This window comes from Mobula birostris, chromosome 16 (genome assembly GCF_030028105.1).
Source record: "Mobula birostris isolate sMobBir1 chromosome 16, sMobBir1.hap1, whole genome shotgun sequence".
NCBI classification, from domain to species: Eukaryota; Metazoa; Chordata; class Chondrichthyes; order Myliobatiformes; family Myliobatidae; genus Mobula; species Mobula birostris.
In genome coordinates, this window is record NC_092385.1 from 18,499,814 (window position 1) to 18,524,046 (window position 24,233).

At 40.2% G+C, this 24,233-nt stretch overlaps 1 protein-coding gene across 4 annotated transcripts in view; it reads left to right on the forward strand.

Annotated features, from left to right (window-relative positions):
• hdac11 (histone deacetylase 11) overlaps positions 1 to 24,233 on the forward strand; it is a 161,542-nt gene that overhangs the window by 68,374 nt on the left and 68,935 nt on the right. For all 4 annotated transcript variants that reach the window (XM_072280367.1, XM_072280368.1, XM_072280366.1 and 1 more), the window contains one exon: positions 5,412 to 5,474. In XM_072280367.1, coding sequence (XP_072136468.1) covers positions 5,412 to 5,474 — 63 coding nt within the window. The remainder of the gene's footprint in view (positions 1 to 5,411; positions 5,475 to 24,233) is intronic.

The window sequence follows — 24,233 nt, forward strand, 5'->3', positions numbered from 1 at the left end:
ACACAACCGTAGCTAGCAAGAAGTAAAAGCCGATATAAAAGCAAAAGAGAGGGCATATAACAGAGCAAAAGTTAGTGGGAAGTTAGAGGATTGGGAAGCTTTTAAAAACCAATAGAAGTCATTAAGAAGGTAAAGATAGAATATTAAGGTTAATTAACCAATAATATTAAAGAGGATATCAAAAGTTTCTTAAGATAGATAAGGTGTAAAGGAGAGGTGGGATTGTATATAGGACCATTGGAAAATGATGCTGGAAAGATAGTAATGGGGGACAAGGAATGGCAGGCAAACTGAATAAGTATTTTGCAACACACATCAAAGTTGCTGGTGAACGCAGCAGGCCAGGCAGCGTCTCTAGGAAGAGGTACAGTCGACATTTCAGGCCGAGACCCTTCGTCAGTATTTTGCATCAGTCTTCACTGTAGAACACACTAGCAGTATGGTGGAAGTTCCTGGTGTCAGGGGTCTTGAAGTGTGTGAAGTTACCATTAACTAGAGAGAAGTTCTTGGGAAACTGAAAGGCCTGATGTTAGATAAATCACCTGGACCAGATGGTGTACACCCCAGAGTTCTGAAGGAAGTGGCTGAGGAGATTGTGGAATCATTAGTAATAATCTTTAAAGATCATTAGATTCTAGAATGGTTCTGGAAAATTGCAAATGTCACTCTACTCTTCAAGAAGAAGAGAGGCAGGAGAAAGGAAACTATAGGCCAGTTAATCTGACCTTAGTGGTTGGGAAGATGTTAGAGTCAATTATTAGGGATGAGGCCTCGTGGTACTTGGAGATACATGATAAAATAGTCTGTAGTCATCATGGTTCCCTCAGGGGCAAATCTTGTCTGACAAATCTGTTGGAATTCTTTGAAGAAATGACAAGTGGGATAGACAAAGGAGAGTCAGTTAATGTGTACTTGAATTTTCAAAGGCATTTGACAAGGTGCCACACATGAGGCTTCTTAACAAGCTACGAGCCCATGGTATATCTAGCATGGATAAGCAGTGGCTAATTGGCAGAAGGCAAAGAGTGGAAATAAAGGGACCATTTTCTGATTGGCTGCCAGTGACTACTGGTGTTCCATAAGAGTCTGTGTTGGATGTGATTCTTTTTACATTATATGTCAATGATTTGGATGATGGCTTTGTTGCAAAGTTTGCAGATGATATGAAGGTAGATGGAGGGGCAGGCAGTTTTGAGGAAGTGCAGAGGCTACAGAAGGACTTAGATTTGGTGAATGGGCAAAGAAGTAGGCGATGGAACACAGAGTTGGGAAGTGTATGGTCATGTAGTTTGGTAGAAAAAAATGAAAGGATTGACTATTTTCTAAATACAAAAAAACTGAGGTGCAAAGGAACTTGGAGGTCCTTGTGCAGGATTCCCCAAAGGTTAATTTGCAAGTTGAGTCTGTAGTGAGGAAAGCAAATGCGATGTTAGCATTCATTGGCCTCACTTGGAGTGTTGTGAGCAGTTTTTGGGCCCCTTCTCTTAGAAAGGATGTGCTGAAACTGGAGACAGTTCAAAGGATGTTCATGAAAATGATTCCAAGATCAAATGGCTTGTCATATGAAGAGTGTTTGATGGCTCTGGGCCTATATTCATGAGAATTCAAAAAAATGAGGGGTGACCTCGTTGAAACCTATTAGATGGTGAAAGGCCTTGATGAATGGATGTGAAGAGGATGTTTCCTATGGTGAGAAAGTCTAGGACCAGAGGACAAAGCCTCAGAATTGAGGGGCATCCGTTCAGAATGGAGATGAGGAGGTATTTCTTTAGCCAGAGAGTGGTGAATCTGTGGAATTCTTTGTCACTGGTAGCTGTGGAGGCCAAGACTTTATGTATATTTAAGGCAGAGGTTGATAGATTCTTGATTGATCAGGGTGTGAAGGGATATGGGGAGAAGGCAGGAGGTTGGAGCTGAGAGCAAAATTGGATCAGCCTTGATGAAATGGTAGGGCAGACTCAATGGGTCAAATGGCCTAATTTAGTTCATATATCTTATGGTCTTATGGTAGTTATTCACCCCAACGAGGAGACATACTGGAAGGATCTCTCGTAGAAGGTTTTATACACTTTAAGCATAGAAATAACATCAGATGATTAAATACATTTTCAATTTCAATTGTGTGGATGTGGGTATTGTCTCTGTAGAGTTACATTATTCCAATGGGAGCATGTCATTATGTGCAAGACAGCTTTGAATATTCAAACACCTGAGATAGTCAAAAGGTTTCAGAGCACAAAACCTCAGTTATTCAGAATATTCTTCTTTTATTACAGTATTGAAAGACTGCTGCCTGAATATATAAATGCTGCAAATTGATTGAATGAACAAATTTATCTTTAATTATTTTAATTGACAGGAATATGATTTTATGTGACAGGATGTCCATTTAATCCCTCCCCTGATCTCAGCCTGGGTGCTACATTGAGGGATAATTTATAATTTGGAGACACAGGAGACTACAGTTGCTGGAATACAGATCTTGAAAAAAAATCATTTATTGTTTACTTTTGCATAATTTACAATGGTGCAAAGCAGAATGTCCCAAACTGGTTTCATTGTCTTCAAAGTGCTTGTGATTGCTACTTTGTTTAATAAAGTATTTTTATAGAAATGTCAATATAAGAGATTGTCTTGTCACCAAAGGTTTAGTTACGGCATCTGTCACTTGAAGTGGTAGCCTTCAATCTTTCCAGGCAATGATTAATGCTTATAAGTTATAAATAGTTCTTTTTAAGACAGATTCTTGTTTGTATTAAGGGTTGCTTTCCACTTAATACTGGATTGAAATTGACATTCAAACATCCTGAATTCAAATTTTTACTGTTTCATGTACTAGGGCCACAGATCCCTTTGATCTGTAACATTTTGTAGACTCACTGCAGTTAAAAGATAATTTGTGTTTTTATTCTTACTAAGTGGAAAACCTCCCATTTTTTATCTCAAACTTCCAGATTCTTGCCCTCACACTCAATCTGTTTGTATCACTTTCAAAGCACCTTGTTCCCGTCTCAGAACTTATCACCTACAATGTTGGCTGCAGTGCATTTGGTCTCTATATCTGAGTCGTTAATATTGATTGTAAGAAGCTGAGACATTGCCACTGATTCACATGCCATTGCCAATCTGAAAGTAACCCATTTGTCCTGAGATTCAATGTTTCTTGTTAGTTAGCCACGGCCTTTGGATGCCAATACATTGCTTCCCATCCCCAAAGTACCTTTCTCACAGCTCTTATTATTTCTCAGATTATACAGTGTAGCTTCTGTTAGGGGGCCAATGTAATTTTCTGTGCATTGACATCTTGATTTCTGCCCATACTGATCTCTCAACCATTACCATCCCTTGTCACTGGAGTAATCGTATCCTTTTTAAAAGGTTTTCACTTATGATTCAGAAATGTCAAATGTTTTGTTCCTAGCCTTGGTCACCTCGCAGCCACATTTCTGTAGTGGCTGTCAACTCATCTATCTTGTAACAAATGCTGTGTGCATTCACATGAAGAGCCTTTAATTTTCTTCTTGCATTTTTAATACTATGGCTCTTTGTGCTGATGCACTTTAATGCTTGTATGGTTCTTGCCCTTTCTGATGCACTCTAGTTATCATTAATTCTCTATTTTATTGCCTTTTCTTTTCTCTTGCCCTTTACCCGAGTTCTATCTTCTATTTTCAGTTTGGCTGTTCTCCTTACTGATTCACAGCATACCATTCTCCTTCTAAGCTAGTTTGAACCCTTCCCCTTGCCAACCCCAGAGCATCGCCCCCCCCCCCACTTTTCCCAACACCATTAGGATATTGGTGCAGCGCTTGATGAGCTACAGCCTCCCCAACTGTGCATCTACCTGCTTCGTCTTGCTAGTTTCCAAGTTCAAAGCAAATTTATTATCAAAGTACACATATATCACTATGTAATATTTTGCTGGCATTCACAGTAAGTACAAAGAAACACAATAGACTCACGACAGAGACAAACAAGCAGTCAATGTGCTGAAGACAACCAAATGCAGATACAAAAATAAATGAAAAAAATAATAATAAATGAATAAGCAATATTGAGAACACAAGTTGTAGAGTACCTGCAACTGAATCCATTGGTTGTGGAATCAATTAAGTGTTGGGGTGAATGAAGTTATCCCTTCTGGTTCAAAAGCCCGGTGGTTGAGGGGTAATAACTGTTTCTGATCCTGGTGGCGTGGGACATGAGGCTCCTGTACCCCTCTCCTGATGACAGCAGTTAGAAGAGAACATGGCCTGGATGTTGGGAGTCCTTGATGATGGATGCTGCTTTCCTGCAGTTACATTAGTCGTTTGTCACCAGTAAAAGAGCTTTGAAACTACACGCTGAATATAAAATTAGACTGCAGACATAAATGGACTTGCTACACCTACATCAAACTTAATTGAGAATGCCCAGTTTTCATCCTTGGTACCTGTTTTGAATTTAGTGAATGGTATGACTGGGGTGGGCTGGATGTGGCCTGCAATGAACGAATGACACAACGCTAAATTGATCTGATCTGAACTGACCGAAACTGAACATTCCCAAACTATTTCAAAGACTCCGCAGTTTGATGTTTTGTGTTATTTCCTCGTTCATTTTGCTGTTTGCATGATTTGTTCTTTTTTGCATGTTGAGTGTTTCATATTTTCTTTTAATGTGTTCCATGGTGTTCCTTTGCTTTGTGGCAGGTCCACAATAAGACAATCCCAGGGTTGTATACTTCATACATGTGTTGATAATAATTGTGCTTTGAATCTTTGACTTTTATTCTAGGAAATTGTTGATGTCATTTGGAAGGATCGGGTTCATGTACATTGCTCAGGCAGGGCAAAGCTTTTCCCTGTGCATATGGATCCTGCTGAGTGGGCTTTATGGCGTAATGCTGTCAAGGGTGTTAAAAGCTGAATGCTGACAATTAATTTGTGCTACTGGTGTGCTGATTTGTTATTGAACAGTCACCATGAATATTAAATCTGAGTCAGCACAGTATCTGCTGTGGCCTTCTAGAATGCCCATGGGGCAACATGGATACAGTAAGGTCCTGTTGTCCTTGAGCAAGCATTTTATTGGATGAGTTTACAATATCACTTTACCATGGATAATGTGCTATGGTCAAATATTTTTGAAACATTATTAAAAATTACATTGGAGAGAGACACTTTTTTTTTTCTCAGTGGTTCTCCCCAATCCAAGGAATCATTTTCAAAGTCTGTGTCAGGTATAAACTGTTAATAAATATATTTGGTAGTTTTCATGTGTCATGTATTGACTGTTTAAAACTTGCTTTTGTTTTCATTGATTTAAAAAATTTCCTAGTTTCTGAAAGTTTGTGATGTGTACAGTAGTTATAAAGCTATGCAACAGCTTTCACATTCTTGAAATGTAATTATGACTATTTTTAATTGCAGTTCTTATTTGAGAGAGTGGAAGGAGTTTCTAAGGCTATGATCATTGACTTAGATGCACACCAGGTAATTTACAACCATCTATATATAATGAAGAGTTTACTTATATTTCCTCTTATTTCATGAACTGAAGTAGTTAACTAACTTAGTGAAATAATCGGTTTTGAAGAATGTAAGAATGGGCTGATGAGAAGTCAAGTTATAAATGGTGTTGGGAAATAGCCTATTCTTTAAACAGTAAATATTTAAACAACATTTATACTGACTGCTGGGTCCTGATGGTATTGGGTTTGCTGACCGTGAAGTTCTAAACTTAAACGAAGATATAAATAGCCATGAGTACTCTCACTAATGGGAGATTATACTGTAACCACCCAATCTTCAAAGACTGTTTATTCTCCACGGCAAGTTTAGCTGCCAGTACCCACTATTTGAGTGTCGGGAATTCTCTCCCTACCAAGTAGAAGGTACTTACAGCTAGCTAAGTAATTTAAAACATAGTTAGAGTCATCAACAAGTACAGCACAGAAACAGGCCCTTCAGCCTATCTAGTCTGTGTCAAACCATTTAAACTGCCTAGTCCTGTTCATTTCATTTATCTGCTGTGATAAGTGTCCAAATTCACACAACACTCATAAGACACATTTAAAGCTCACCAAAGATTTCTATCTTAAACATTTCCCAACTATAAACCATTTCTAAAATGCACACTATTTCTAAGACACAAAGGATTTATCAAACATAAAGGATTTAGGATTTCCAAAATATTGGTACAATTTCTATAAACAAAAAAGACATACCAAAGATGCAGACAAGCAAGTTGTCAGCTACAGAAACTAAAGCTGGAGGAATGAATTCTAGTTCTTTCATGTTTCCTGATGTTCCTAATAAGTCTGAGCTGCTCTTCTCATTTATACCCCTTTTTTCCCCAACTTGAGTGACTTCAGAAGCCTGTGATACTTCCTCAGATATCTTTTCAACTCAAACGGTCTAAAAGTATTTTTTTGGAGACATAGATCTTGGCTAGCTACCATTAATGCTGTAAAGCTAACTTCTGAGTACATAAAACTCTTCCAACTATAAACACATTAGTTATTGATGTGGTAAATGATATCATTCATCTGTTCTGCAAGTTACCTTAACGTAAGCAACTTAGGAGTCAGCTTGTCTGTTTGAAACGACATAAATTATACAGTGCATTGGCTTATGCTCTACTCTTGAGCAATAGTAAAGCATGTGCAGTCACTCTTTACAGACACAACATCTTCAAGCTATAGAGCCTATTTGCAAATCTGTTCTATAAAGAGTGATTTTTATTCACACTTTAAGAACTGCAGACTAACTTCTATGTACGAACAGAAGTTAAACAAAGCAATCTAGTTTAAAGTTTACTTCCTTTCAAATGGCAACTGCTATTTAGAAAGCAAGCTTAGCAAACTGGAGATACAGTTGAATATCTATCATAGGGTCAGGTCTAGAATCATGATGGATGGTGAAGTTGGTGGGGGTGGAGAAAAAGTGTCTCCTTGTGATCTGAAAAGTGGAATGTGGGGAGTGATATACATGGAATTGACCCATCAGCAGGCCGGCTTACAACAGCCACATCAATTACTGATAATGAACTCGCTCGTTGTCTGGTAGCAATAGACAGAGTACACATGATGTATACTGTAGCTGCGCACATCTGTACATTACATGTTACACCTTGCTTATGAATCAGATTCTATCATCTGTAGCTTTCTGGTGCCTGCACCTCTCACCTCTCAATTTCTGTCACTATTTCAATTTTCCCCTCATCCATCCTATACCGCTACTCACCTGTGATCACGGTTGAACCTGGGTCATTTGCTCCTCCCCCCTCCCCCACCCCACCTCCACTTTTACAGGCTATCTCTCCTCTTTCATTCCAGTTGAAGGGTTTCAACCCAAAATGTCTGCTGTGTCTGTATCCCTTCCTCTAGTATCTTGCGTTTTGCTCTGGATTTCAGCACCTGCCATCTCTTGTGTTTCCCATTGGCTCACTGCTTCTGCCTGACCATCAAATACTCATCCATGCCAATTCTACTTTCTTGGAACCGGAGCACATGGAGGACAAGTGTGGTCATGGAGGAGTAAAATGCTAACTCCCGATAGGTAGAAGAAGAGGTCATATTTGAACCTGGGTCACTGGAATTGTGTGGTAACTGCTCTGCTAGTGGCACCACTGTACTGCTAGGAGCTAGTATTTTTTTAAAAAACATACCTTTATGGAATTGTACTTAAATAATTGTCACTTTTTCCCAGGGTGGAAATGACTATTATATGATGATTGGAGGAAAGTATAGTGGGGATCAGTGTTTTCTCTGAGGTGTGCGCATGCACACATCTTTTGCTACTAGTGCACAGAGGAAGTTAAACTACGCACAAAAGGTTGTCACCCTCTACCTTGTTGGCATGTTAAGTATATTTCATGATCGTACACAATCACCTTTCCTTTTCTGGTTTCTGATGCAGATAGTGTTGACGGTATGGAGTTTGCGATGATTTGTCTGCAAATTTTAGGACTGGCTTATTTACGCTTTTTATTGAAGAAATTATTGATTCACTATGTCAATATCGAAAGAAGCAATGGGTGCGAAGCGCAAAAGAATGGCTAGTTCATTTAAAACAAAATGGCTTAATGAAACAGTACAAACTACCACACTGAAAGCTCATGAAGTCAGGAATGTGCAGCTACAAGAAATATTTATGTACAATACAGAAACTGGTTTTACCTGCGTGTGTTGTCGCAATGATATAGTTGCTGGAGAATTTGGAAGTGGGATGAAGTAGAGTGATATTTGGAAACTTGGCTCTTTAAAGTATTATTTAACAAGCAAATCACATATGTACGGTGTGCAAAAGCTCTGGTGAGAAAATCCTTCATTACCCGCTACAGGCCTGCGGCCTATGTTTTGTGAGTGTGCAGATGAATGAGAGTGAAAATGATCAAACCCAGAGAAAATAAGAGAGGAAGTATAGCATAGCAAGGATGAGCGGGAAGCCAGAGGATTGGGAGACTTTTAAGGAGCAACAGAAGATAACTAAAAAGGCGATATGGGGGGAAAACGTGAGGTACAAAGGTAAGCTAGCCAAGAATATAAAGGAGGATAGTAAAAGCTTCTTTAGGTATCTGAAGAGGGAAAAATTAGTTAAGACCAAAGTTGGGCTCCTGAAGACAGAAACGGGTGAAGTTATTGTGGGGAACAAGGAAATGGCAGACGAGCTGAACAGGTGCTTTGGATCTGTCTTCACTAGGGAAGACACAAACAATCTCCCAGATGTAATAGTGCCCAGAGGACCTAGGGTAACAGAGGAACTGAAGGAAATTCGCATTAGGCACAAAATGGTGTTGGTTAAACTGATGGGACTAAAGGCTGATAAATTCCCAGGGCCTGATGGTCTACATCCCAGGGTACTTAAGGAGGTGGCTCTAGAAATCGTGGTCGTATTGATAATCATTTTCCAATGTTCTATAGATTCAGGATCAGTTCCTGCGGATTGGAGGGTAGCTAATGTTATCCCATTTTTTAAGAAAGGAGGGAGAGAGAAAACAGGCAATTATAGACCAGTAAGTCTGACATCAATGGTGGGGAAGATGCTGGAGTCAATTATAAAAGATGAAATAGCGGCATATTTGGATAGCAGTAGCAGGATAGGTCCGAGTCAGCATGGATTTACAAAGGGGAAATCATGCTTGACTAATCTTCTGGAATTTTTTGAATGTAATTATGAAAATGGACATGGGAAAGCCAGTGGATGTAGTGTACCTGGACTTTCAGAAAGCCTTTGATAAGGTCCCATATAGGAAGTTAGTGGGCAAAATTAGAGCACATGGTATTGGGGGTAGGGTACTGACATGGATAGAAAATTGGTTGGCAGACAGGAAACAAAGAGTAGGGATTAACAGGTCCTTTTCAGAATGGCAGGCAGTGACTAGTGGAGTACTGCAAGGCTCGGTGCTTCGACTGCAGCTATTTACAATATACATTAATGATTTAGATGAAAGGATTAAAGGTAACATTAGCAAATTTGTAGATGACACAAAGCTGGGTGACAATGTGAGGAGGAAGTTATGAGAATGCAGGGTGACTTGGACAGATTGGGTGAGTGGGCAGATGCAGTTTAATGTGGATAAATGTGAGGTTGTCCACTTTGGTGGCAAGAACAGGAAGGCAGATTACTATCTGAATAGTGTCAAGTTAGGAAAAAGGGAAGTACAACGAGATTTGGGTGTCTTTGTTCATCAGTCACTGAAAGTAAGCATACATGTACAGCAGGCAGTGAAGAAAGCTAATGGCATGTTGGCCTTCATAACAAGGCGAGTTGAGTATAGGAGCAAAGACTTCCTTCTGCAGTTGTACAAGGCCCTAATGAGACCCCACCTGGAGTATTGTGTGCAGTTTTGTTCTCCAAATTTCAGGAAGGACATTCTTGCTATGGAGGGAGTGTAGCATAGGTTCACTGGGTTAATTCCAAGGATGGCGGGAATGTCATATGTTGAAAGATTGGAGGGACTGGGCTTGTATACACTGGAACTTAGAAGGATGAGGAGGATCTGATTGAAACATATAAAATTATTAAGGGATTGGACATGCTAGAGGCAGGAAACATGTTCTCGATGTTGGGGCAGTCCAGAACCAGAGGCCACAGTTTAATAATAAGGGGTAGACCATTTAGAATGGAGTTGAGGAAAAACTTTTTCACACAGAGGGTTGTGGATCTGTGGAATGCTCTGCCTAAGAAGGCAGTGGAGGCCAATTCTCCGGATTGTTTCAAGAAAGAGTTAGCTAGAGCTCTTAAAGATAGTGGAGTCAAGGTATATGGGGAGAAGGCAGGAACAGGGTACTGATTGTGGATGATCAGCCATGATCACAGTGAATGGTGGTGCTGGCTCGAAGGGCCGAATGGCCTACTTCTGCACCTGTTGTCTATTGAAATCAAAATTCTTATTGACAGTAATTTGCTAGCTGTTAAAATGAATACCTCAATATATAAAATTCAGTGCGCACATGTAGTTGTCATAAGGCAAAAAAGTTGCACGGCACAAGATGTTTGAGCGCACTGGTCATTACAGATTAGAGGGAATATTGGTAGGGATGCCAACAGTAGGCCTTTTTTACACAGATTGGTGGGTGTGTGGTAAAGGCAGATTAATTAGGGACATTTAAGAAACTCTTAGGTAGGCACATGGATGATAGAAAAATGGAGGGTTATGTAGGAGGGAAAGGTTAGATTGATTTTAGGGTACGTTAGAAGGTTGGCACAACTTTGTGGGCTGAAGGGCTGGTACTGTACTATACTGTTCTGTGTTCTAATTATCCTTTCTATAACGTGTGGATTAGTTGAATGCAGTGAAGAATTACCTTAAGGATTTTTCTTCATTTTAGCCAATGCTCAAATTTCACTCTTGCAGTACATTACATTTTAAATTAATGTATACTGTCATATATCAAATCAATATTAATATGCAATTCATAGTAGGAACATAAAACTGGACTGCTTTTCTAAGTATAGGAAGGTCAAAGTACAAATGCATAATGTTCTGCCCAGCCTTGAATATTGAGTATGGCATTGGCTAACTATACCTCGCGGAAATGCTCAAGCACGGTGGTTGTGGGGAAGAGAGGTACAAAACTGATCATCTGTGCCCTGAGGATTGATCAGTGAGGCTGAACTGCAGAAAGCAGATCAATTCAACGATTTATTGCAAGTTGAGTCATAGCCTGGGTCAATATTGTAGGTCAGATGTTGTGAGGTTTTGCTTAAAAATTTATGAATAATTATCAGGTGAAGTACAGAGGGTCTTCATTTTTTGGGAAGATGGCAAAAAATGAAGACCATATTAACAGACAGAAAGATGAGCATGCACACTAAAAACAGAATACTACAGTGCTACATTTATTCTATCCTGACTTATGGAAGTGAATGCTGGACCATTTCCCCAGCAATGGAAAAGAGTCTAGAAGCAGCTGAGTTATGGTTCTACAGGAGAATGTTAAAAATATCATGGACCACACACACATCAAATGAAGAAGTTCTCAGAAGAGCCCAAGCAGTTCGATCACTCGTACCAACAATAAGAGAAAGTCAACTCAGATTCCTAGGACACACCATGTGAAAAGATGAACTAGAAAAACTCACACTCTCTGGAAAGATTGAGGGGAGCAAACCTAGAGGAAGACCTCAGCTTATGTACATCAAAAGCATAGCCAGGTGGCTACACATCGAGGAAATGGAAGTCATCCAAAAAACGAAGGATAGATCTATATGGAAAACCATGGTCACCAAAGTCCGCGTCGGATATGGTTCCTAGACAGACAGACAGACAGACAGAGGGTATTCAAGATCCAGTTCTCTCCTGTCATGGGAGAATTGTATATGTGGTATTTTTCTTCTGGACTTCTGAAGTGGGACCTTATTTTGTGATTTGTTTAAAATTATAATGGCTCGTATCAAACAAGAAATTGGGAGTTTAAATGAAGTCAAAGAGCTTTGACATTAGATTTCTTTAATCCCTGGTGTATTACTTGCTTTGTAGTTTTGTTTTTATTAATTGTGTTTACTTTTAGTTGGAAAGTATTCATTTCTTCTGCGAATCTGCACGTTGAGAAAAGAATCCTTACGTTGCAAAAAGAATCCTTGTGTTATGGGAATGATGTTACAAAAACTGTGATGTTTGAAAGTCTGCCTATTTCAATGGTGCTGCTTCATTTCCAGAAAAACAGTGCTGTTGCATTTCAAAATGTAGAGTTTGCAAATTAAGCAAGAAAATTAAATGTTACATTGGTGGCAATGTCCACCTAGACTGTCACTTTAGAACGTGCTGTCCCTGCCGTGCTTGTCTCCACATCCTGATGTCATATGGTGATCAGGCTTCAACTCGTGAGGTAGAATTACATATATTTTAAGGTAATAATTTGTGAAAAGTCATAATGTGTATTTTAATGTAACTTTAAAAAAGGCTTTGGGTAACTCAAGAACAGTATTAAAATTCTTGGGATATCAACAGAAAATTTCAGTCTAAATTCAGTTATGGTCGAATGGCCTTGCACTAAGTTTCCAATTGCTGTCTTACAGTACTGGTAATCTTAAGTGGATAACCAGTGAAAGGAAAAGTTGACACTGAATAATATTTATCTTGAGCTAGTTGATTAATTTAAATGTAAAGATATGTTTATATTAGACTTACTTTCGAGCAAGTACAAGGGGTGATTGATAAGTTCATGGCCTGAGGTAGAAGGAGTCAATTTTAGAAAACCTAGCACATTGATTTTTCAACGTAGTCCCCTCCTACATGTACACACTTAGTCCAGTGGTCGTGGAGCTTACGGATTCCTTCTTTGTAGAAGTGGTCCAGAACAGGGGTGATTGATAAGTTCGTGGCCTAAGGTGGAAGGAGATGAGTTATTAACTTCACTCTTTCTGCATAATCACTCAAAGAATTGAACTGCACGTGCATATAACGAGAGCTGTATAACTCATCTCCTTCTACCTTAGGCCATGAACTTATCAATCTCCCTTGCTGTGGACCACTTTCTGGAGGTCCAAGACACCGACTTCTACACAGAAGGGATCCGTATGCTCTACGACCGCTGGACTAAGTGTGTAAATGTAGGAGGGGACTATGTTGAAAAATAAACATGCTAGGTTTTCTAAAATTGACTCCTTCTACATTAGGCCATGAACTTATCAGTCACCCCTCTTGTGTATTTGATTGTAATTTTTGTTCAGATTACAATGCCTTAATATCAAAAGATACTGCTAGATGTATGGTGTTTCATGTATATAATATTAAAAAGCATTCTAATATATGAAATACTACATAGAGCAATCTGCTACAATATATCATGGTAGGCTTGGGTAGATTTGTCAATATATCTTGGCACTTTTACAGGGACAGTTTCAGTTGTATATGGGGGGATAGCAGAAGAACATGCACATAATGAAATATAACAAGTAACATAAAGTTAAATTATCATGTCATTACATTTTATTAGTAGATAAAAAAAGTACAGCAAAGTAGCAGGCCCTTCGGATCATAATGTTGTGCTAAGCTAGGGGTGGCATGGTAGTGTAGTGGTTAGTACAACTCTTTAAAGTACCAGCTACCAGGATTCAATTCCTGCCTCTGTCTGTAAGGAGCTTGTACGTTCTCCCCGTGACCATGTAGATTTTCTCTGGGTGCTCCAGTTTCCCTCCACAGCCCAAAGATGTAGCGGCTGGGAGGCTAATGTGTCCCATGATTAGGCTTGGATCAAATTGGCAGATGCTGGGTGGTGCGGCTCAAATAAATAAATATTGTATCTCAATAAATAAAGAAATTTGTAATCAAATGCCTGACTAAACTAATCACTTCTGCCGACACAATGTTACTTTCCTTGCACGTTCATGAGTCAATCTGAGAGCCTGTTGAACACCTCTATCATATTTGCCCCTTCCATTGTTCTGGCAGTGATTAAACATTTCACTGGGGGCGGGGTGGGGGGGGCAGATACTGCATGTCTACTGTATCTGTGCCTCTGATAATCTTAACAACCTCTATCAGGTCTTCCCTCAGCCTCTACCATTCGAGACAAACAGCTAAAGTTTGTCCAAGCCCTCCATTCAGCACACGCTCTCTAAGCCTAGCAGCATCCTCTTCTGCATCCTATTTATTCAATGCAGTATATTAGCCATTGCTTCGGGATGGAATGTAAGATTGCTTTATTGTTTTTATTTATACACCACGTTTTTTTGTTAAGCTGAGAATTGCCTTGATACGTGCCTTTCTATGTTTTTCAAAGAAGGTCTACGAAATGCAAGTCTTTTTTTTTGGATGATTGTGAGCAGCATTGAGGAAGACAAAAGATGTGCAAATCTTGACTAGCTTCACTGAGGTTCCCCAGTATGATTCAGGCAGTTGTTTCTGTTTCTGCATTGCATTAACTTCTTAAGGCCTATATGTAAAATGTTGCTATTAGCGCCGGTATGTATCAGGTAATGCATCAGTTGGGTGGCAGGGTGGAGATGCGTCTCTACCAAAGGAGGTGTAAGGTGCTTCTTCCCTCCGCTAGCCTGCAGGTCACCCTTGGGCAAGGTGTAGCACCTGCTTAGCCCCCGATCAGGGTCACATGAAGCCATGGGAGCAGGAGGTGGATGGCTGTATGAGCAGCAGCTACCCATCACAAGTCCTGGTTATGTGACCACTGATGCCAGGCAGAATGTCTCTGAGGAATATTTATAATAGCTGGGGTCACCCGTCTTACAAAGACACTATCCAGAAGAAGGCAATGGCAAACCACTTCTGTAGAAAGATTTGCCAAGAACAATCATGGTTGTGAGACCGTGATCCCCTGTGTCATGTGTCACAGAACATAATGATGGTGTCATACAACACAGCGCATAATGATGATTAATGCATCCATATTCTCAGATGTTTAGCCTTGGGCATGCATGCAAGTTTTGGAGTATTGTGTTCATTTCTGGTTGCCTCATTACAGGAAGGATGAGAAAGTTTTAGAGACGATGTGGGGAGATTTACAAAGATGCGCCCTGGATTAGAAAGTGCGCCTTATGAGGAAGGTTGAGTGAACTAGGGGCTTTCGTCCCAGGGCAGAAATGGCAAATATGAGATGGCATAATTTTCAGGTAATTGGAGGAAAGTATTGGAAGGGGGGAGATGTCAGAGGTAGGATTTTTACACAAGAGTGGTAGGTGCAAGGAATGTGCTGTCGGAGTGGTGGTAGAACAGATACATTAGAGACATTGCACATAGGTAGAAAAATAGAGGGCAATGCAGGAAGGAAGTGTTAGATTAATCTTGCAGTAGGCACATCATTGTGGGATGAAGGGCCTGTACTGATCTATGTATAACGCAATGAAGAAGCAATTGTGACAGGAAAGGATTACATTTGAGGCCTGAAATATTGTTATTGATATCTTGGCTCTGTAGTACACTTCAGTAGCTAATTAAATTGTTCTAGCTAGTTGCCTATTCATCCATTTTTGGTTCCTGCATGCTTTTGCTCGATGTAGTATTTTATTAGATTGGTGCATATTTAATGATGCATCTTTGTCTGCAGCTGCTGTAAGTTTAAAGAAATATTCCAAGTACCATCTGTCTGAATTATACCATCAAATAGTCAAATGCTGATCTTTTGAAGTTGCAGTTTCCAGAGGAACAAGGCAAGGACTGCTGTGTGGTAGTATAATGATTACGTTATTGTCCTTGGCTAACTGTTCGTGGAATATTAATTCAAATCCCACCACGTCAATCTGAGAATTTGAATTTCATTTGAATTAAAAGATTGCGGAGGAAGAAGTATTCAGACCAGAAAAGCATCTGCATTCATCTGAACTGTGAGGGGTTGCTGCAGGAAACAATGACAACATTGGATAGTTGATAGTTTTGGACTAATTGAGTTTATTTAGATACTTTACAAGCTTTGAGCCATTACATTTTTCGTTTTTGAAATGTTGTACCTTTATTTAATAATTTTGCAAAGTTTGGAGCCAATTGGATATTAAAGTGAATCAATGCTAGGGAGTGTAAGATAGTAATCAACAAGATGCCACAATCACATTCAGAAGTATTCAGAATTAGCTGTCAAATCTCTGATGAAAGCTAAGACGGAGGCCATGGCTCAGTCAGCTATTGAAATGCTTTACAGCTGACCATGGACAGGACTTGTTCTGCAATCTGCTCACTATCCCTGCACTATTGAAACCTTGTTTCAAACCAGGGTGCTTTGTTGAACATCAAGCTTGCACATTACATGAAGCTGATCCACAAGAGTGAGGCCACGTTTGATGCTCAGGATGCCAGTAAACATTGCAGGAATTAAAGAGCCAATAAAAGACAGTGTTATTGAATTCCTTACCATTAATATCCTGGGATCCCAAAAGATCCTGTAAAGCAGAATCTCATCTGAAGTCACAACCTAAGGCAGTCCTTTCTTCCTCACTGTGTGATTCTGTGTTGATTGATGAGGCTAATATAGTACCTGTACCACACGTGGGCTTTGAGATACCGAAGAGGATTAGGTAGTTTTGGTGAGGTACCTCATCTGTTGATAGTGGGCACCAAACTGCTCCTGATGCAGAGTCTCCGGTTTCTCAGTGCTATCATGCACTCTTCTTCTCCGGGGTCCCCAGGAATCGGTATGGCTGCTTCACTTTGTCAAGGAGGTCTTAAGAACAGTCTTGAATCATTTCTTCTCCCCAACTGTAACAGAGTTTGAGGATAGAGTCTTTGTTTCTGGAATCTGGTGCATTGCGTGTGAATGAGGTGGCTTGTCCCATGGAGCAGCATGAAAGTAATGTCTGCGCTGGGGGTGTTGGCCTCAAACAGGGCACTAGTGTTGGCTTACTTGTTCTTAGAGTAAAATTGAAGAAATGGGTTTTGTTTTGGGTTTGGAGTTTTAATCTTCAACATCCCGTCCTTCATATGTCAGCTAAGTATTGACCACATGAAGAAAAAAAAATCTGAATTGGTGTTTCTCTTTCACCAAGAGAAAGAGAGCTTGAATTCACTGACTAGAGTGACTGGACCTGTTAGTAGTTTACCTCCATTCTGTTCAGGCCCTAATTCCCAGCATTAGTTGTCATCTCTAGACTGATCTCCAGCAGCTGTTAATCAATGTGTAGGTAACGCTGCGCTGCAGGGAATAGTCTCTTCACAGCATTTCCTGCAGCAGCGCATTCATTAACTAGTAGCATTCTCAGAAATGCCCTTGTTGAATTTGTTTCTGTCTTTCTCCCAATGACATTTTGACTTTGAGTAACCAGTAACTGCAGGCAATGAATAAATGACCTTTAAACCTATGAAGCCAGCAACTCTACAGTAATGTAAGGGCACGTTAAAAGGGGAGCTGCTTTTTGAGAAGCCCCAGCTGTGACATTTTATTAAGTATGAAGCTCGGGTGATATAGATGATGCCGAGGATTTTGTTCACACAATTGGAAGGATGGATTGTGAAGTGATTTAGACCCTGAAGTTATCAGCAGACAGTGTGGTAGGGAAGGTTGATATGAGCAAACAGAGGATTCCTTCAAACAGCAACTACTCTCAAGGTGATGGATACTTTCAAACTCCATTGTACTGAGCTGGGTAAAATTAAACCTCTTTTTAACACCTGAGAAAAGCTTCAACTTGCCATTTGAGGCCTACTTTGGATTCTGTTCTCCATACCACTCTATCCTAGTATGTGCTCTAAAATTTTGCCCAATTTGTCAAAACTCGGATTGCGCACTATCTGACATCATAGCATGAAATAACTCAAAGCGGAGATTGATTGAGATCGCTAAAAATGATCACCAAAATAAGTCAGGGCCCCAGTCCATCATTTGCAAATCTGCTGTTTAGACAGCCAGTCTCTGTGATTGAAGGAAGGCAATATCCAATAACAGTTCTGTGAGACCTACAAACTCTTGTAGGCTGGGTAAAAAGAACTTGACCAGAATCAGGTTTATTATCACTGTATGTGACATACTGTATGTTGTGAAAGTTGTTGTGGCAACAGTACATTACAAGACATAAAAACTATAAAAGTTTTTAAAAAGTTACAATAAAAATGAATAAATAGTAAAAATAAGAATAGCAAGGTAGTGCTCATGGATTCGTGGACTATTCAGAAACCTGATGGGAGAGGGGAATGTTGGTTTCCAAGGTACTGTACCCCCCCCCCCCCCCCCGTTGGGGGTAGTAATGAAATGATGGTAGTAATCAGATAGTGGGTAGTTCAGCAGGCATTCTCCTTTGTTTACTTTTGTCTGGCTTTGACCAGACCACCTTCTACCAAAGATATTCTTAGTGTCTTCCTGAATATCCTTTGTCCATTTTAATTGGTCACAGGTCAGCAGGTCTCACGACTTGGGAAGGATAAATTTTTAAAAAATATATCCTTGAAGTACTGTCCGCCACACAGTCTCTTATCGTGATTGAGCTCAGAATTGTGCAGCAGTTTCAAGGGTCTGATGTCAACCATGCATTATATTTGTCTTCTCCCAGCGCTTGGAATTAGAGCCTTGGGGCAGTGGACTTTGCTCTAAGGAAGATGCTGATACCGGTATGCTGAACTTTCTCATGGATTTAGAGCAGCATTGGTGGTCCCACTTAAGTGCCTCCTTCAGGTAGTCCTTGTCTTTGAAATGTGTAGGAGGTCAGGGATCTCTGCTGCCAGGTTAGACCACTGTTGGGTTTGAGGTTTTGATCTTTGAACACCGTTTTCCTCAAACAGCCAAAGGCTGTGCCAGTGCACCGTGGATTTTATTGTTGATGCCTGCCTTCACTGAGAGTTTACTCCAGAGATACAGAAAGTGACTCTTTATTTCTGAATATAGAGTTTATTGCTGAGGACTGGCGTTGTCAGATTGGTACTTTATTTTATGAATGTTAACAAGGCCATTTTCTTCAGTGAACAAGCTGATGATGACTTGGAAGTGTAACCTCTCAATGTGCTCAGAAAACAAGCTTTGTTCTGTATAGAACCATAGAACCATAGAAACTACAGCACAGAAACAGGCCTTTTGGCCCTTCTTGGCTGTGCCAAACCATTTTCTGCCTAGTCCCACTGACCTGCACACGGACCATATCCCTCCATACACCTCCCATCCATGTATCTGTCCAATTTATTCTTAAATGTTAAAAAAGAACCCGCATTTACCACCTCGTCTGGCAGCTCATTCCATACTCCCACCACTCTTTGTGTGAAGAAGCCCCCCCTAATGTTCCCTTTAAACTTTTCCCCCCTCACCCTTAACCCATGTTCTCTGGTTTTTTTCTCCCCTTGCTCAGTGGAAAAAGCCTGCTTGCATTCACTCTATCTATACCCATCATAATTTTATATACCTCTATCAAATCTCCCCTCATTCTTCTACGCTCCAGGGAATAAAGTCCTAACCGATTTAAACTTTCTGTGTAACTGAGTTTCTCAAGTCCCGGCAACATCCTTGTAAACCTTCTCTGCACTCTTTCAACCTTATTAATATCCTTCCTGTAATTTGGTGACCAAAACTGAACACAATACTCCAGATTCTGCCTCACCAATGCCTTATACAACCTCATCATAACATTCCAGCTCCTATACTCAATACTTTGATTAATAAAGGCCAATGTACCAAAAGCTCTCTTTTGTGTGTATAATGCGTATTATGTGTATACTGCACATCAATTGAGTAAAAGTGAGTGATTTGGTTCTGGAGTAGAAGTGATGTCAGTTGAACACTTTCCCGTTCATTAATATCTGATCATACCCATAGCTACTTGTGTAATAAAATTTTTAAAATTTTTTTTAAGGTTAATTCACATTACCAAGGAGCTATTAAAAGTTTATATTTTGTGCTAATTGACACATTACATATTGAAAGATGTTCCAGGAGAGATTAGTTTAGCCACGTAGTATTTATCATAGGTTTGCAATCTAAAATCTACTTGGCTAGGTGACGCAGCCACAAAGTAGTATGCAGAAACTTGTTTCCTAAAAATATGAATGGTGCATTTCAAATAGGATGGCCCATTCACCAAACCTGTTTGTTGTGTTAAAGCTCCATCTTGTGGCCATGTTTAATACACACTTGTTGAATAATTCACCGGAAACACCCTTGGCTCGTTGATCATGGTGAATGCTAGGAGCAAGAGTAGGTCGTTTACTTCCTGTGTCTGCTCTGCCATTCATTAAGATCACGGCTGATGTTTTCACTTAACTCTGTTTTCCTGTACAAATACCCATTATCCCTGTTTCCCTTTATTTTAAAAAAATTATACTGTACCATCAGCTAAACCTCCAGTGCCCGTTTGGATAGAGAACTCTAAAGTTTTGCAGTGTCTGGATGCAGGAGTATCTTCACACATGGTCCGGAATGACCAGTTCTTACTTTGCCATAGGTTCTAGCCAGGAAATCACCCTTCCATCTGTCCTGTGAAAAATTTTGTACTTTAAGAACTTCAGTGTGATCATCTCTCATTCATTCTTAACTGTAAAGGGTACAGATCCTGTCTAATGAATTTCTCCATACATGTGACACACTGCCCTGGCTTCCAGGTAATCAATCTGGTGAAACTCAATGCATTCAGTCTACTGCAAACATATTATCTATTCAGCAGGCCCGTACATGGGATTTCAGATGCTGTCTTGTCAGTGGCTTATATAGTTGTAGGAATTTGATTCTACTCTTGTACTCAAGACCTCTTGCAATAAAGAGGACAAACAACCAATGTGCAAAAGATATCAATCTGTGCAGATACAAAAAAAAAAGCAATAAATACTGAGAGCATGAAATGGAGAGTCCTTGAAAGTGAGTCCAGAGGTTGTGGGAACATTTCAATGATGGGGCAAGTGAAGTTGAATGAAGTTATCCCCTCTGGTTCAGGAGCCTGATGGTTGTGAGGTAGTAACTGTTCCTGAACCTGGTGGTGTGGGTCCTAAGGCTCCTGTACCATCTCTCTGATGGCAGCATGGCCTGGATGGTGGGTGTCCGTGATGAAGGATGCTGCTTTCCCATGACAGTGCTTCTTACAGATGTGCTCAATGCTGGGGAGGGCTTTACCAATGATGGACGGTATCTATCTATCTATCTCTCTCTCTCTCTCCCTCTCTCCCTCTCTCCCTCTCTCCCTCTCTCCCTCTCTCCCTCTCCCCCTCCCTCCCTCCCTCCCTCCCTCCCTCCCTCTCTCTCTCTCTCTCTCTCTCTCTCTCTCTCTCTCTCTCTCTCTCTCTCTCTCTCTCTCTCTCTCTCTCTCTCTCTCTCTCTCTCTCACACACTCTCACACACACACACACACTCACACACACTCACACACACACACACACACACACACACACACACACACACACACACACACACACGCCTTTTTGCAGGGTTTTCTGTTCGAGAGCATTAGTGTTCCCATACCAGGCCATGATGCAACCAGTCAGCATACCCTCCACCATGCAACAATAGAAGTTAGTCCAAGTTTTAGATGACATGCCATATCTTTGCAAACCTCTGGGAAAGTAGAGGTGCTGTTGTGCTTTCTTTGTAATGGCACTTGTATGCTGGGCCTCATCTGAAATGATGAGTACTAAGTACCTGCATGCTAACTTCACGGTTTATGTAAAAATACAACTCCCCTGCCCACCTCACACTACTGCTCCCCCATCTCTCAGATCACCAACACTACCATTTCATATTATTTTTAAAAATTCCACCTTTTTATTTCAAGCAAGGTGAATAACTTACTGGTTTTTTTTCACCTTGCCTTTCACCTGCATGCCGTATCTATTCACTTACACTGCCCCCCCCCCCCCCCCCAGGACTGATGGCATCTTCCTTACACTTGGATTGCTAGCAGCAAATGTGGTTGTATTATCCTTGGATCCCTCATTAAATTATTAATGTGATTTTGAGCAGCTGGAGTCCATCACTGATCTATGTGACACCCCACTATTAACAGCCACCCACTCCTCAGTCTATTTTGGTATATTTCTCCTTGATCCCATTTTGTTCAGTAACCATCCCCGTGCACCTTACCACAGACCTTCTGAAAATCAAGTACTCTGGTTCCTCTTCATCTCTTCTGCTAAGGAGTTATATTTGCAAACTTTCAATCAGTTGGAACCTTTTCAGTGTCAGTGGAAATTTGCAAGATGAATATTTTTGCATCAACTATTTCCACATTCACATCTTTCAGACCCCAAGGATGTAGGTCATTAGGTCTTGGAGATTTATCAGTTCCATTAATTTCCCCAATGTCTTTATAAAACTTTGCTGAGCGCTTTACTAATATTCTGGATGCTTTTAACATTTTCTCTGATAATTTTGAATTTTTAGTATTTCTGTGTTCTTGTTTCACTGTTAGCCCTTTTTTGTTTTTTGCTGCTGCTTCTGCAAAGTTAATTCATCTCTGCATTCACTCCAAATCTGTTCTGCGCAATTTCTGGGTGTTTTGTTTTATGTCAGGGGTTCCCAACCTGGGGTCCACGGATCCCTTGGTTAATAGTAGGGGTCATGGCATAAAAAAGGGTGGGAACCCCTGTTTTTTGTCTGTCATGAGAAAATACGTCAGATTGTATTTTTTTAGTTCTTTGCCATTTCCTTGTCCTCCAGTATAATTTGTCCTCCTTCAGTCAGCAAGTGACCAGTATTAGTGTTTGCTAATCTTTTCCTTTTTAAGATAGCTATAGAAGTGTTTACAGTCTGTTTATATGTTTCTGGCCAGATTATGCTTCTATTCTGCTTTTATCAATTTCCCAGTTTTCCTTTGATGAATTCTGAATTTTTTTCCAATCCTCAGGCTTACTGTTTTATTTTTAGCGACATCATAAGCCTTTGATCTAATACTGTCTTTGACTTCCCCTGTTGACTACGGTTGGACCAGAGTTGGGCTTTAGTCCCTTTAAAGATATATACACAGTGCCGATTTAAAAAGTATTCAACCCCCCCCCCCCCGCCAGAAGTTTTCATGTTTTATTGTTTTACCACGTTGAATTACAATGGATTTAATTTGGCTTTTTTTAATACTTTGGGTCAAAGTGAAAACAGATCTCTACAAAATGATCTAAATTAATTACAAATTTAAAACAAAGTAAGTGATTACTTATGTATTCATGCTCTTTAATATGACACACTAAATCATCGTTGGTTTTAGAAGTCACATAATTAGTTAACTGGCGATCACTGTGTGCAGTCAAGGTGTTTCAATTGATCGTAGTAAAAATACACCTGTATCTAGAATGCCCAACTGCTGGTGAGTCAGTATTCTGGCAAAAAATACACCATGAAGACAAGAGAACACTCCAAGTAACTCTGCAAAAAGATTATTGAAAAGCACAAGTCAGGAGATGGATACAAGAAAATTTCTGAGTCACTGAATATCCCTCTGAGTACAGTTAAGTCAGTCATCAAGAAATGGTAAGAATATGGCACAGCTGTAAATCTGCCTACAGCAGGCCATCCTCCAAAAATTGAGTGACCATATAAGAAGGGGACCAGTGAGGGAGGCCACCAAGAGACCTATGACATCTCTGGAGGAATTACAAGTTTCAGTGGCTGACATGGGAGAGACCGCACATACAACAACTGTTGCCTGAGTGCTTCACCAGTCACAGCTTTATGGGAGAATGGCAAAGAGAAAGCCACTGTTGAAAAATCTCAGCTGAAGTTTATCAGAAGGCATGTGGGAGACTCTGAAGTCAGGTGGAAGAAGGTTCTATGGTCTGATGAAACCAAAATTGAGCTTTTTGGCCATCAGACTAAACGCTATGTTTGGTGCAAGCCAAACACCACATAGAATCAAAAACACACCATCCCTACTGTGAAGCAAGGTAGTGGCTGCATCATACTGTGGGGATACTTCACTGCAGCAAGCCCTGGAAGACTTGTGAAGGTAGAATCTAACATTAATGCAGCAAATACAGGGATATCCTGGAGGAAAACCTGATGCAGTCTGCAAGAGAACTGTGACTTAGGAGAAGATATATTTTCCAGCAAGACAATGAGCCCAAGCATAAAGCCAAAGCTACACAGGAATGGCTTAAAAACAACAAAGTTAATGTCCTGGAGTGGCCAAGTCAGAGTCCAGACCTCACTCCGATTGAGGATGTGTGGCTGGACTTGAAAAGGGCTGTTCACTCATGATTTCCATGCAGTCTGACAGAATTTGAGCAGTTTTCTAAAGAAGAATGGGGAAAAATTACAGTGTCCAAATGTGCAAAACTGATAAAGACCTATCCTCACAGACTCAAGGCTGCAGTTGCTGCCCAAGGTTCATCTACTAAATACTGACTTGAAGAGTGTGAGTAGTTATGGAATCAGTTATTTTGTGTTTAATAATTGTAATAAATTTAGA